At 40.8% G+C, this 16,534-nt stretch overlaps 1 protein-coding gene across 1 annotated transcript in view; it reads left to right on the top strand.

The window, feature by feature from the left end:
- LOC120526712 (NADH-cytochrome b5 reductase 2) overlaps window positions 1-16,534 on the top strand; it is a 63,383-nt gene that overhangs the window by 26,292 nt on the left and 20,557 nt on the right. Inside the window, exons 3-5 of the mRNA XM_039749871.1 lie at window positions 6,585-6,657; window positions 9,894-10,000; window positions 14,741-14,870. Of these exons, the coding sequence (XP_039605805.1) occupies window positions 6,585-6,657; window positions 9,894-10,000; window positions 14,741-14,870 (310 nt within the window). The remainder of the gene's footprint in view (window positions 1-6,584; window positions 6,658-9,893; window positions 10,001-14,740; window positions 14,871-16,534) is intronic.

Genomic DNA, 16,534 nt, shown 5'->3' with positions numbered 1-16,534 from the left:
AGGACGGAGGACGTCCTCCAGAATTTCTTCTATGCTTCTATTCTTCTCCCACCTTTTCTGTCACTGCAGAGTCTGCACCCCATTTGTATGCAACTAGCAGAACATCCTAATTTCTCCAGAACCACTCCATTGCCAATATCTAAATTTACATTTAACACATTTTTGGTAAGCCAAACTAACGTTTAGAGATAGTTGAAACTGAATTTTGGATATCATAAAATGCGATTCACTTTTTAGGATATCTGAAATGCATTTCAAGATATCTCAAAATATGTTCCTGTACATTTTATGATATCTGCAGTACATTCTGATATATCTCCAATTAACTTTGGTTGCTTTTTAAGGTACCTGAAATGCTTATTGGAATATCTTAAAATCACTTTCTGTAAAATTCTGTATTCTTTCAGTGTGACTTCCTGTTTAAATTAAGATATCTTTAGTATTGGGGTGTTGTACCGTGTTAGCTATTATGAATGTAGTGAGAAGTCAAGCAAAATGACACCTTTTATTGGCTAACTAAAAAGATTACAATATACAAGCTTTCGAGGCAACTTGGGCCCCTTCTTCAGGCAAGATGAAATCAACAATAATGTAATAAGATGTAATCTTACACAACATTGATTATTACAACTACGAGTATTATAGTATTATATATATTATTTAAACTAAAAAAACTGAGAAATCACATGTACATAAGTATTCACAGCCTTTGCTCAATGCTTTGTCGATGCACCTTTGGCAGCAATTACAGCCTCAAGTCTTTTTGAATATGATGCCACAAGCTTGGCACACCTATCCTTGGCCAGTTTCTCCCATTTCTCTTTGCAGCACCTCTAAAGCTTCATCAGGCTGGATGGAAAGCATTGGTGCACAGCCATTTTAAGATCTCTCCAGAGATGTTCAATCGGATTCAAGTCTGGGCTCTGGCTGGGCCACTCAAGGACATTCACAGAGTTGTCCTGAAGCCACTCCTTTGATATCTTGGCTATGTGCTTAGGGTTGTTGTCCTGCTGAAAGATCAACCCTCGCCCCAGTCTGAGGTCAAGAGCGCTCTGGAGCAGGTTTTCATCCAGGATGTCTCTATACATTGCAGCAGTCATCTTTCCCTTTATCCTGACTAGTCTCCCAGTTCCTGCCGCTGAAAAACATCCCCACAGCATGATGCTGCCATCACAGTGCTTCACTGTAGGGATGGTATTGGCCTGGTGATGAGCGGTGCCTGGTTTCCTCCAAACATGATGCCTGGCATTCACACCAAAGAATTCAATCTTTGTCTCATCAGACCAGAGAATTTTGTTTCTCATGGTCTGAGAGTCCTTCAGGTGCCTTTAATTCCAGGCGGGCTGCCATGTGCCTTTTACTAAGGAGTGGCTTCCGTCTGGCCACTCTACCATGCAGGCCTGATTGGTGGACTGCTGCAGAGATGGTTGTCCTTCTGGAAGGTTCTCCTCTCTCCACAGAGGACCTCTTCTCCCCCGATCGCTCAGTTTAGATGGCTGGCCAGCTCTAGGAAGAGTCCTGGTCCTGTCTCGGAGGTCTACAGACAATTCATTTGACTTCATGCTTGGTTTGTGCTCTGACATGAACTGTCAACTGTGGGACCTTCTATAGAGAGGTGTGTGCCTTTCCAAATCATGTTCAATCAACTGAATTTACCACAGGTGGACTCCAATTAAACTGCAGAAACATCTCAAGGATGATCAGGGGAAACAGGATGCACCTGAGCTCAATTTGGAGCTTCATGGCAAAGGCTGTGAATACTTGTGTACATGTGATTTCTCAGATTTTTTATTTTTAATAAATTTGCAAAATCCTCAAGTAAACTTTTTTCATGTTGTCATTATGGGGTGTTGTGTGTAGAATTCTGAGGAAAAAAATGGATTTAATCCATTTTGGAATAAGGCTGTAACATAACAAAATGTGGAAAAAGTGATGCGCTGTGAATACTTTCTGGATGCACTGTATATATATATATATACACACAGACACATATATATACAGATGTACATATATATACATATCCACATATATATACACATACATATACATATCTATATATATACTGTATATAGAAAAATCCCCGCGCTTCGCAGCGATGAAGTACTGCTTTAAATTTTTATTAAGAAGAAAAGAAAACCTTTTTAAACTGAGGGAAAATATTCCAATAACTATCTTTTAAGGATCTCTTTGTATACCACGTTGTCAGTTCAGCACTCCGGTTGTAATATGACCAAGCTGTGCACTGAGATTACTTTTGAGAATGCAACGTATAGTTGTCACGGAGAAAAGCAATCTTGCCTGAAATCATTGGCAACCTTTTGTAGGGTCTGTCCCTGAGACTTATTACTTGTCATCCTGCAGCAAAGCCTTACTGGAAATTGGAGGCATCTGAATTGAAATGGGAGATCAGAGGGTATAACGGGGATGCGAGGAATACATCGAGTGTAGAGAAACTCTAGAGACAGCGTGTGTATTAACTTGTGGATTTTTCTGTGAATATTTGGTGGCAGCGTGACGAAGTTGCTTCCGCAAGACTGCGTTAGCTGTGGAGCTCAGCTCGGAGCATATTCCTTTCCCACCTTGTCAATTGTGCAGTGCGTTTTTTGAACAGGTTTGATGCATGGAAGTGATCACTCGTACTGCGTTCAGTCAGTTCACGTGAGCTGCTCTCTTGTGTGATGTTGCAATGTCTACGGCTTTATTTAATGTTAGCTAAGACCGGGCACTTAAAAGTTTCTCGCTACAGCAATTTTAACTCCGTTAGAAAGTGATCCAAAGTCTTGTTTATACCTCGTCTCTTCTCATTAAACTTGTACCTCGCGAATAAAGTATTCGTCGAAGGCATGACAAACGTTAGCGTGAGCGTGTCTATAAACTTAAACTTATGGTTTACACTGTGCTTTCTTTCCGCAGTAGCTGCACTTATGAATAAGCTTGTATGCAGTTTTTCTTCAGCGCTCTTTGGAGCTCTTCTTTGTTTTCTATGTACTGCGTTCACAGTCAGTTCACGTGATTATGTGGGAGGCGTGATGATGTAAGACGTAACTCCGCCCCCCACGGCCATCGAGCTGAAGTCCATTACAGTATATGGAGAAAAATAGGTTCCAGTTATGACCATTACGCGTAGAAATTCAAAATGAAACCTGCTCAAATTTTGTAAGTAAGCTGTAAGGAACGAGCCTACCAAATTTCAGCCTTCTACCTTCACGGGAAGTTGGAGAATTAGTGATGAGTCAGTGAGTGAGTGAGGGCTTTGCCTTTTATTAGTATAGATACCAGAAAATGCTGTTCAGATATCTTGATATAATTTCACATTATTTTGAAGATATCTTAAAATGCATTTGAAATATCTTAAAAATAAAATTGAAGTACCTTGAAATACATTTTAAGATACCTGAAATGAAGTAGAGACTCAATTTTAAGATATCGCAAAATGAATCTGAGATATCTAGAAATGTGTTTTAAATACCTCAGACAGCAGTGAATTTCAAGAAATCTTGAATGTGTTTTAAGATATCTTAATTATTTTTTGAGATACCTTAAAATAACTACCTGATCATTTTAAGAAATTTGAAATTTATTTTAGATAAACGTTAATTTGGCTCGTCATACCACATTAGTTTTCTGCATCTCCTCTCAAACGCTCTCTACAAACTAAAGTCCCACTTCCCGACTGTAGACTACCCTTCACACCACTACACACGTCTGACAAAGCAGGCCCTGGACTAAACACACACTCCATGGCCAAACACCCCCTCTTCCATGCTGCTAGCTTGTTCACCTTCCACCGTTTCTGCTTTCAAGCTGTCTTTCCATTTATGTATCATCTCCTTTGATCACGCTTCACTTGTTGCCATTCATATGAGATCATCAGAGTATAAGAGCCCCCGTGACAGTCCTTCAGGCACGTCTCTGATGACCACCTCCATTACTACCAAGTAAAGACACAAATGCAAACTTTCACTTCTATTGTTCTGACCACTGTTTGTTCTACCACATGCATCAACTTCACAGCAGACACGCCTATTAACATTCACACCTAACTTTCCCAATGCCCACCTCTCATGACACTCTGTCCAGATCTGCAAATGTGCAGTACAGGTTCTTTCTCTTTACCTGATGATTTTCCCCATATTTGCCTGTTTGCATTTTGCAAACTTTCACTTGATTCATGATTCTTTTCTCTTGTTGCATCACAACCAGCTTTATTACTTGCCGCAAAAGCTTTCTCATAATGACCCATCCTTTTGGATTGTCATTTTCTTAGTATACATATTTTTTTTCAATCTGCAAACACAATCCTGTCAGTCCTTTAATTCCAGGACCTTCCACTATCTTCAACATTTCCAGCACCACTCTAGTTGGACCAGATGCTTTACCTATGTTCATCTTCTTCTGTTCCCTTATGACTTCCTCATTTTAAACCTTACAGCTCAGCCCTTTTGTTTTCTTACAATTAACATCATTGTCTCCTCCTTCAGCAACTTCTCCATGTACTTCTTCCAGGTATCCTTAATCTCATTGCTATAAGTCATGATGTTCACTTCAACATATTTCAAGGAATTCACACCTGCTACAGACCATCTTTCTTTTTCACATTCTGATTTTCTTACTACTGTGTTTTTTGCAGGGCATTCGTGTCTCTTAGCTTCTTGCGCCCTCCTAACTGTTTTTCTAGCATTTTTCTTTGCTTCATTATAGATCTTCTTGTGGCCTTGTCTCTTTGTTTTCTGCCACTCCTTATGCTATCTTTTTTCCTCAATTGCCTTCTTTATATTGGCATTCCACCACAATGTTTCCTTGTTTCTCTATGGTCTCTAGGTCTAAAAGCAGACATATTCTGTTGTTTCAACCAGCTGAAGATTCAGACTTCTTTTGCTCTTGGTACCATTTTTTTAGCGTAACCTCTTCCTTCGACTTTCAGTCCTTCAACATCATAACATACCTGTACTTGCTTTACTTCATGACTCTTACTAAAAGATCTTCACCAAGTAGGTAATGTAATACACAACCTTCTCCAGGGATCACCTCCACATGTGACACCATGTCCTATTGCCACCCCTCACCAACAACAAGTATGATGCTCCTCACCCCTTCCAGATTCATGTTTCACCAACTTGCTTTCCCTCCCTAAACACATGGATACATTTAACCATTTTCATTGCATTGCCAAACTCCAGAATCTTCTCATCCTTAACATTCCTCATACTAGAGCCAAAGCTCCTTTTATTTTTTTTTATATTCTTCATAATCATCAGCACTGCCTCCAACATCCCATTCAGGTTGCCACACATTACAATCACCCCTCCGCAAGGCACCTCAGATGTCACCTTCATCAGCTTGTCCCTACATTCATCATGCTCTTCATCAGGGCTACCTGTCCTGTGAGACATATACTGTAGTATGTTGAGATTATATTCATCAGTCATTTCCCTGCAGCCACAGTAACAAATATGGCATGTTCAGTCACTCTCATCGTCTCCACCACTTTGTTTGGCACATTTCATTGTCACAAGTATGCCAACCAAGCACTGCCATCTCTTCTCCCATGCCAGAAAATCCTGTATGTTGCACAATCCCGACTGAGCGTTGTCACACCTTTACCTTTCCACTTTGTTTCCTGTACACAGCACCCATCTACTCTTCTTCTGTTTAGCTCTTCCATCACTTCACCCAATTTTCCTGTCATATCACCACGTCACAATCCTCACATTCTGTCCTCACTCCTGTTATGCAACACCACACTTTCAACTCCCTGCTACCAAACTGGCCTCCCCATGCTACCATAATTACCCAGGTGTTCCCACACTGGGATTTGGCTGAGTTTCCAGCTTGCTATTTGATGTTGGCAGTCGGGTGTAGCTTATGGTATCCTGCGGATGCCCCTGACTCCTGCCTTGAACATCTAATCAAAGAACGTGTTGAAACTGAATTATTTTTACTACCAGGTGCTCTTCCTGAAGACATCCACCTTTAGTCACCTTTTTACAACACACAAGATAGACAGTGACATTATTCCAACTTCAGGTCACAGGGGTATTTTCAATCCCATATTCCATTGCAATTTGGCTTTTAGAGAATCATTTTAGAGGGATCCACTCTCCCTGCTCTGATGAATACAGTAAGGGAGATTAGGGAGTGCTGCTGTGGCTTTGGGACCACCGCCTTGGTTAAGTCTACATCAAGGGCTTATGGGGTATCCTTGGTCTTTGTCACTTTTTTAGTTGCCTTATCCTTACTGTGCAATATTTGCAATAAAGTCAGAGCTTTACAGCAAAAACACAGCGATGGAAAATGGACGGCATGAGCTTTGCACCTGGCATTTGTAAAAACTGTGAAATATGAGGGGCAATTAACTATTACGAAAGTGACTGGTTATTGTTTTGTGAAGACTCAGTAGTCCACAACAGATTATTATTTTTTTTTTAACGATTTGCCCTTTTTTTGGACTATTCTTTAATTTACAAAATCTGATTACATCAAACACTAAAAATGTTTAACTCAACTGAAACAAGATGAAAAAATGTTCTTCCTTCTTAATTGTAAACTACTTGGCTTATGCTTCTGTTGTGTTTATCTTGTAGGAAATCAGCCATGACACGAAGAGATTTCGATTTGGGCTTCCATCAACACAACACGTTCTAGGCCTTCCTACAGGTTATCATTTTAAAGTTACATTTTAGTCACTTGAAATATGTAAGCTTAGTAGAGTAAAATCATGAAATTTCAGCTTGTCATTGTGCGTATCTGCTTCTCAGTTTTAGTGTTTTTATGTAAACTGCTTTAACGTTAACTGAATATGATTTTTTGAAGTTCTGTATTTGGTGGGACGATGATTTCCACTAATTGCTCAGCAATACATCATGTACAGTATCTTTAAAAATGTGTGCATTTTGATGTATTGTGACAATAGGGAGGGCTCTTGAGGTCGTCTGAAGCAAAGAGAGGATATAACAGATGAAGGGTGGACTCAAAATAAGCAAACAAAACAGAGCATTTCTTCTTCTCTGCCTCCCTCTCCTGTTCCTCCACACAGTTCTATCTTCCACTGGGGTGGCTCATTCACTCCATTTTATCTCCCTTCGCTCTCTTTCCCCGTTTTCCAATACTTGCCTCCCAGCTCCACAGTCCAAGGGCAAAATATGCTGAAGAGGCTTCATACTCCATCTTAGGTCCCATCCACACTACAGCATTTTTAGTTGACAGCAGACATTTGTCTCCATTTTCGAGTTTCGTCCACTCAAGCCACTCATTTTCAACCCTCAAATTCGAAGATTTTCTAGCCTAAGGTTACGTCCACACAACTGAATTTTCATTTAAAGGTAATGAAAGTGATATCTGCCCATACCAGCATTTTCACATCTTTAACAGAAGTATCCCTCTGCACACTTAAAGAAGTGAAAACACATGTGCCGTAGACATTCACCTACATTGGCTATGCGCACTTCGGGTGGAAAATCCTTGAAGGGATGGTGTAGTGAGAAATTCAGAGCCCCATGAAAATCTGAATCCCTTGTGTTTTATGCTCTTTGGAGACCATCAGCATGCGCAGGACTCTGATTGTGCATTCACAGCATAGAAAAAGACAGAAATTCTCAAAGGAGCCCCCTTGTTATGTTAATGCGCTACTTACAGTTGAATTTAACAGTTTTCAGAACTGACGACGGTCATCCTGCTATTAAATAAAAATGCGGCAAATGTTAACAGCGACACTTAAGGCAGATAACTTTTTTCACGAGAGGAGTGATTATGAGAAGCCAACATCATCTAGTTAAGGTGACCATCCGTCCCCGTTTTCCGGGGAAAGTCCCCTTTTTTGGACAACTGTCCCCACCCAGAAACATGTCCCCGTGTTGTCCCCGGTTTCAGCTGGTTCACTTTATTGAATGTATCTCATCACCACGATAATTTGAACTCGGCACGCGTGCAAGGTGTTTTGACAGAGGTTATGCTTTACCGCATCCTGCAACTTTGGCGAGAAATCACGTGATAAGCTTTCGCTTTGTACTCTTTAGTGTTTAGAGTCCCTACTCGCGATCTGTAGATTCTAAGAGAGGCACACTGTGCTCTGCCTCAGCCTGTGGCTGTATCTACACGTGGCTTGCTTCTGGATGCGAGTGCAGCGTGCCGGCTTTTTTCTTCCACCTGTTTCTGCATTTTGGTGCGGTGACCCCTGTGATTCAACATGAGTGCTACAAGGAAGTGTCAGTTCAATGATGGGCTTCAGCGTGAATTTTTATATTTGCGTCCGACCCCGGATGCTTCTGTTGTGATCTGCAGCGTGTGCGACTCAAGACTCAAAGTTTCCATCAGTAGTGGTGGGAGAACTTCAATCACGGAACACAAGGGGAGCAGTCTACGCTCCTCTAGCCCCATATGTCCCGGATTGGCCCAAAAAATTCTGGTTACCTTAATCTAGTACCGAACAATATTTGTAAAAACTAGCTCTGTAAAGAAAATTAATAAATGCACACGCCCACCCGTCCATATGTGCGTGCGTCCGTGTGTCTGTCTTCGCTTTACTGTATTGTGCTCGTGAGTTTCTCTCTTTTCTGTATTCTTGTGAGCTCAGCTGCCTTCTACACCCGTCCAATTTCTTAAGCGTTTTGTTTTTAATTGTTCTACAGGATGCGCTCCTCCCTACTGAATTGATCAAATTTTAGTATTAAACACTAATAAGAGGCCATCAACTGAGTTATCTACAGTCTTATTTTCAGAGGACCCTGAATTTTTCACTGCAGCCGTAGCACTGACAACTATGGGATTTATTACAGGACTGTAGCGACTTTAAATAATTTGTCTTTTGTGCATGTAAGCAACTTTTCTTGGTCGACTGTTGGAATTTGTTTTTCTTCTGTGAGGGTGACAAATCAGAGAATTAGGCATTGAGACATAATGAGCAGGATCCAATCAGGGAAGGACCACAAAATAAGCAGGAACTAACGAGAGTGCGATTAGAGTTTTCACCTGTCCACGCCACGCTGCTGACTCTGCGTTTGTGAACGTATCTAGCTCTGAAGAGCATTTTCAGAAATCTTCTTTTTGGGGAGTTGAAAGCGATGGTCTAGTGTGCACGAAAGTCCAAAATGGATATAAATGTTTGCGTTTTTAAACAAAAACATTGCAGTGTGGACGGGACCTTAGTGATCCTTCCACAACTTAGGGGTGTCCTCAGAAAGTCTACAAGTAATTGTCCATGCATATTTGAATCCCAGAGTGACAAAGCTTACTGAGAGGGAGACCACAATCCCTTGTGTGCCGTTCTAGGACCATGTGCCGCCTGCTGGCTGGGAGCTTTTGTCATCTCTGCTCTTCTCCCATTGTATCCTTGCCCACTGCCCCTTCTGTCCCTGGCATTTTCATGAGTATACTATGTCTAATTTATTATGAGGGCATATCCATCCATCCATTTTCCAACCCGCTGAATCCGAACAGAGGGACACTGGGGTCTGCTGGAGCCAATCCCAGCCAACACAGGGCATATCTTCATTTAAAAAATAAACATAAAATATAATCCTTAATGATATGCTTTTAGCTTCTCTTACTGGTTTTACCATTCCACCAGTGGCTTCATTTATCTTTTCATCCATCCGTTTTAAAACCCACTTAATCCAATTCAGGCTCTTGGTGGTACTGAGACCTATCCCAGGAGCAAAACAATCAAGCCGGAATGAGTTTTCATTTAATTGTCCTGTTTTATTTTCCAACAACCAATTACAGAAGGAAGTTCTGTACTGGGTGCCACCAGCCAGCCTCATCCTCTTTCCTCTGCTCAGCACTCAGTAACCTTTCAGTGCTCTGAGCTACATGATGGTTCTAACTGCATATAATGAGTTAAGTCAAAACTTTCTTGCAAATTTTATCACCAACAATGTACATATTTATTTCCTCAGGGCAACATGTCTATTTATCTGCTAAAGTGAACAATAACCTAGTGATCCGGGCTTATACTCCTGTATCCAGTGACAAAGACACCGGTTTTGTGGATTTGGTTGTTAAGGTAACTTTATATTTTTACTTAATTGAAAGAATGTAAGTCAAATAACAAAATCTTTAGCCATTTAATTTTCCTGCCACATCTGTGGTCATAGCCTCTGAGTGGCCTTTAAAAATATAAGGGGTGCTCTACAGTGCTGATTCTGTAAGTAATAATAATAATAATAATAGATTTTATTTATAACGCGCTTTTCATTGACACAATCTCAAGTGGCCAATGAGCTCCTGCACACTAAATTATGTGAATTACAGATTTCCCCCAATTGTGATTATACAAAGTGTGAATCTCCCTGTATATCAAAACTCCAAAATTAATTGTTGAATTTACAATATTAGAGGACTGTAAGCCTTTAGAGGTTCATTCTCCCTGGTTTCCTTGTGCCAATTATGCCACCCTTCGTATGCCACAGTCAGTAGATGACCTGACCCACTGGTGACGAAAGAGACACTATGAATGCCAGCATTGACAGATGGTGACCACCAGGGGACAGCAAGACCCATCTCTAACCAATGTGCCCGGTTAAATGTCATGAGTGGCAGGTGAAGAAGTGAGTGTTATTTCTCCAGTTTTGAGCGACATTGCTGCCCAGTTCAGAGGGTGGGGGGCCCAAAGCTACTTTAGGGGTTCTGTATCTTTAAACTCATCTGAAGGCTACAGATTGTTCACGTTTGCTGGTGTGATTGAGTTTCAGGTTCAGATTCAGATTTTATTGTTCATTTTATGCTGGCTGAAAATAAAAGTAAGTATATAATTTCAGTGCATAACTATCAGAGAAATGCTCTGGTGCTGAATATCACATCAAAGCAAAGTCATTTCCAGTGAATGCGGGGTCAATATCATAATATCTATCGTATGCAGTGTCTTTCATCATATCGTGTTCAAATACGCAGTTAATGTGACCTTTTAAAACAGCAGGGGTCCGTGTGTGTGCTCGACGTGCAGGCGAATGCAACATTGGATTAGAAACTGAAAGCAAGGTAGGATGCCAGCCAGGACATTTTTGGGTGTTGGGGGATATTAAAAGTTGTGTTACCTCTGGCATCAGCTCTGCTCACCTGAATTTTATGCAGTGATTTAGATGAAACGTTCACTCGCTAGTTATCTTGACTCTTAACTACGTGCATCACAGTTAGTGAATTTATTACAAACGGACCTGGACAGAAGTCATCCTGGGGCAGCTATGTGGCAGATGAAATGTATTCACTAGAAGTAAAAATTTAGCTCAGGACGTTTTATGTATAGTGACTTGAATCGTAAGTGAGACACTGCTGTCATGTTGTTGTTTTAGTCTCATGCAGTTTAAGGTTAGCAGTCGTCACAAACATCCACAAAGTAAAGAGTACAGATGTATGATAGACAGGCTTAAAACTGCAGAAATCGTCATTATACCTATATAGACAATGTGAAACCTTGTCACGTTACTCCATGAATGTGAAGAGGGCGTGTAATGGGCACAGAGAGCAGCCCTTGAGAACCAGTCATTTAATGGGACCTGTAACTGCCTGGTTTCCATAAGTCTGACCCGTATGTCAGTGCTGGATGTCATTTTGAGCCAACCAGTGCATTACTGTGAGTGCACCAGGATAAAAGCAGAAGGAAAGTCCATTTGTAAAAATTATATGTAAGGTCTTGGATCAGAATATGTGGATTTTTAACAATGTTTGCTGGAGTGTCACTCTGTCATCCTCCATTCCCCTTGACCTAAAGGCAAACCACAGGAGGTCTGTATGCTTAATGATGTGGCTGTGTGATACTTGGAGACGTTCCTCTGCAGGCTTTGATAAGAGAGGATGTTAGGCAGAGAGTGGTTTGTATCCCTAGCCCATTTAAACTTAAGCCCTCTCTAGCAAACAGTTTTAAATCTGCCATCAGACTTCTTTTAAATAAAAATGCTTGTATTAGACAGCGTCTCTCCTTCTTTCATATTGTGTGCAATGTTTTTGTAGCAAATTGTCCAGAGCAACTATCCACCTTGATTTTTTTTACTTTCTTGTATATGAAATATAGGGAAAGTATTGAAATCCTCCAAAAATACCGTTTTTAGAATTCTGTCTGTGTGTGTGGAAACATGATAACTTGAGTACGCTTTCACTTGGGTCAACCAAATTTTGCATACAAGTTGTGACGGACAGCCAGGACGCCTCTGCTGCATACGTCCCGGGGAGCCACCATGGACCGTGCAATACCTTCCCGGGGCGCCTGGGGGCAGTCTCCCTGGCCGTGGGTCCTTCCTCAGTCTCCCCTGTGGCTCCATGGGACATGGAGTCCACCACAGCCCAGTTGGGAGATGGGGTGGCCGCTAGGGGGTGCTGCGGAGAGCCAGCCGCCACATCGGACGACTTACCAGCCCCACCCGGAGGTGCAATTAAAGCCAGCTGGTCAGACACCTGGAACACTTCCGGGTGGGCTATAAAGCAGGCAACCTCCCTCCATTCGGAGCAAGAATCGGGGGGAAGAGGACGAGGTTGCCTGGGAGGAGTGGTGGTGCCAGAAAGGCTTGTATATAGTGTGAGTTTTGTGCTTTGGGACTGTGTATTGCCTGTGGGTCACGGGGAAGACGTGTGCCCACGGGTGAAGGAAAAAAGAATAAAGCCTGTGTGTTTTATACACGTGCCCCTGCGTGGTCTGTGTCGGGTCGGTCGCTATACAGCGCCTTTTACAAAGTATTAGGTACAAAATGAAGATTTCTATCAACTTTCTGTCTTTCCACCTTTCTATAAATGAAGATTTCTATCACCGTTTTGGGCTATTTCCGTTAAACGGAAGTGTTACTTTACCTTTTATTCATGCAGCTGCAGCGCCGATTTATTTGATTTGTTGTTGATGGTTCTTTAATGTACATCCATCCATCCATTTTCTAACCCGCTGAATCCAAATACAGGGTCACGGGGGTCTGCTGGAGCCAATCCCAGCCAACACAGGACACAAGGCATGATAGAAAAATATAATCATTGTCTTGCGGTTTACTCCTCAATATATATATACTAGACAGTAACGGCGCAATGCACGTACGCTTGATTTGAGCATTCCTCGTTTTCATCCACTTTCTCTGTACGTTTAGGATTCGTTTGCTCAGAGTTTGATGCGCTTGCTGCTTCCTGAGCAGCTCTTCTTTTCTCCACCCTAGCGGCCGGCTGCTTCTCTTCTTTCGTCACCATCTTTTCACATTAAAACTGATTAAGTCAGTGTTTGTCTTGTAATTACTTAGTTCGTTTTCCTTAATTCTTCACTTAAGCTGGCACTTAAGTTTTCAATCTGCCTCAAGAATGATTTAAGATATGGAGAGGAGGGGGAAGTGATGGTGGAGGTGGTAGGGAATGAGAACGGCACCCTGCTGGCCGCTGCCGAGAGTTGATTCTACAATAAAATAAAATACAAATAAAAAGAGGAATAACCTTGGAGGTCAATCATCACCCTGAAAGCGTATAGTAGACGTCACGTGGTATATGTGTACCACATTTCAGGTCAATTAGTCAAATGGTTTGCGAGCGACAGGTGATTTAAAATCCTGGACAGACAAACGGACAGCCACGGTAGCGTATTACGGTATATAAGAAAGTCTAGGGGAGACCACTCTTGATTTTTTTTTTTAAGCAGTCGATCCAACATCAAGTTTAAGTAGCTAGCACATCCCTCCTGTCTTCCAGGAGTCCACGCTCCTCTCCCACCGTTTGTCTTTCAAGCAGTTCAGTGTCACCTTCTGTTTTATTTTCCAGACAGCTGGGAGTTGACAGTAAGTTGAGCGGCCATATTGGGATTCTCCTTGGATCAACTTTACTTAGTAAAAATGTGTTTATCATGGCAGCATGTTGAATGAACATACTGTCTGTGTCTTTACCATCATTTCCTTAGCGTGATCAGCACAGACACCACACGTAATGACATCTTTACTTCTAGAACCTGAATGTCGGGCATGCTTTTTATGACTGTAATGACAGAAAGTGTAACGACTGAAAAAGGTGAACACGTTCCTGCTGTTTCTGGAGCTGTAACATGTATATTCATTTTATTAATTTTATTTTTTCTTGTTTATTTTTAGGCACAATTGAAGATCATTCACTTTGAGTTAGCGCAAGCTTATTGAAGCTTGTTCAATAAAGTGTAGGCGCTGAAGCAGCAAAAAACGATAAGTGGTTTTGTGCACCGCGTCAATCCCCCAGTCTGTGTGTTACGTTGTGACTCCACGTGTAACTCAAAAGTGATAAAATAACACAAACAGTATTTTATGAGAGGTGGTCGTGAGCAAGGAAATAACACCGGTGGCTTTTTGTCCCCCTTATCACACTTTTCTCACCAGAACTGGATTGTATTTTAAGAACTTGCATTAAATCCCATTATGAAGTATACCACACAATACAAACAAGTCCCCCATAAACACATTAAATACAACAATTCTCCTTTAGCTACAGAATGTTTATTCACCTGCTGAATGGAATGCATGATAACTCAGCAATGCTAATGGCCTTTTGTTAAAGTTCTCTGTTTATTTATATGTATTGTAGAAAAATACGCCCTGTGGTGGGCTGGCGCCCTGCCCGGGGTTTGTTTCCTGCCTTGCGCCCTGTGTTGGCTGGGATTGGCTCCCGCAGACCCCCGTGACCCTGTAAGTTAGAATATAGCGGGTTGGATAATAGATGGATGGAGGTAGAAAAATATCAACTGCTATGGCCAAATAACACTTCAAATCGAAATATAAGCTGTGGTTTGTAGTTACATTCTTTTATTTTCTTCCTCTTTTTACAGGTATACTACAAAAACTCCCATCCCAGTTACCCTGAAGGTGGTAAATTGTCTCAGTATCTGGATAGCATGAAGATTGGTGACACCATAGACTTCAGAGGGCCAAATGGATTGCTTATATATAAAGGAAGAGGTAAGTAATGAACAACGGCTATCATTGTAATACTTGTTTTATTGCATTTAAATAATTTTAAGAATTGACATATTAAATAGAATGACTCTAAAGAAAAAGCTCCTGTCAGGGTGACTGCCATCTGAGACTTTCAGACCTGTAAATAATCGGGAGCTGCTGGGTTTTTCGGCCATGGGTGCAGTGCCTTCTCACAGTAGTAGACTTGTGACAATAAATGAAACTTTCACTATATAGCAGTCACAGTAAAATGTGATCCACATCGCCGTATTTTCTGCATGCAGTGCAACTCACCAGGTGCGCTAACTTAGGAGCCAGGATAAATCCTCTCTTACATGATTTATGTATTTCCGCCGTTATTTTATCACCAGCAACTCCAAAGTTCAGCAGTGCGATGAGTCTTTAAGGGGTCCATGCATTCCTTAACATCCTCTTGCTGCATGATGGGTAGTCCAAATGAATAATTCATATCTTAGGCATGATTGGTAAAGTATGTATTCATGTTGAGTACATTTCTCTGCATTGTGAATTTTAATTCAATACCCTAATATATATATAATAAGTGCCATCCTCCCAAAAGCCATGCTTCCTAAAAACAAGTCTGAATTCCCTAAGTGCCTTGATATTCTTTCCTAGCAGTTTAGAGCAAATTGCCCCATTTAAACTTAAGCATTCTCCAGGAAATGCTTTCTTTAGCAAACAATTTAAATTAGCCAGCAAACTGTTTTTTAATAAAATTAGGAGGCTTTGCCCCCTGCTCACTTCGCTTGCCAACCTCCAGGCCCGCGCTACACGCTAGCCTCTTTGCGGTTCTGTCACTCACGTATGGGGATGAGGTTGTACAATTTAAACAGATTTTTATTTTCATGGGAATTGTTACATATGCATAATAGAACTATTTTACATTACAGCAAGTAATTAACCTTATTAAAAAAGAGTAAAACGTAATAATTTGAAAGTATATTATGTTTCATGTTGCGTTAAACGTATTCATTGATAGTACAATTTTGTTCTGTTTGCCTTTGAAATTAACATGCAAATACTTTTTAAACTTACACTTTTACTGTAAAACTTCAGTGAAAACAATTTTTTAAATTAAATTTTCATGAATATCACATTGATTTTTGATTCTGTGTTTGGTCTTTCATTGTGACAACGCAACATATTAACTGCCCGTGATTGAATTTCGTTTCTTTCTCTCTACTAAATAAAATGACTTTTTTGAATGTTTGGCTCTGAGATTTATTAATTGTCTTTGCAAAAGCTATTCTAATGGGAAACTGTTAACATTTTAATACGAATGGCATAACAAGATCTCCTTTTTTTATGTAATGTTATCCGCGGAGGATTTACTACATTACCTTTCTTGGATTACTTTCTACAGTAATTTGTGCGGAGGAAGACCAGATGATATTAACGGTTGTAAATATTCTTTCGATATTGTAAGTTGATGTTTTCATCCTCTACACGATCACCACCAACTGTTTCAAAATAGTCTATTGATGCGCATTTAACCAATTTGCTGTGTAACCGATCGACATTTTTGGTGTTAATTCGTTTGATTTCATCGTTTCTCAGTGCTAGGATTGCCCGTGTACTCATTTCTTCTGTTGCTAGCCCTTTGTGGTGAAATTCTTCAATAAGATTTGGACATAATACGTCTTTTT

Source organism: Polypterus senegalus, chromosome 1 (assembly GCF_016835505.1).
Source record: "Polypterus senegalus isolate Bchr_013 chromosome 1, ASM1683550v1, whole genome shotgun sequence".
In the NCBI taxonomy this organism is placed as follows: Eukaryota; Metazoa; Chordata; class Cladistia; order Polypteriformes; family Polypteridae; genus Polypterus; species Polypterus senegalus.
This window is presented reverse-complemented; position numbering and strand designations above follow the sequence as displayed.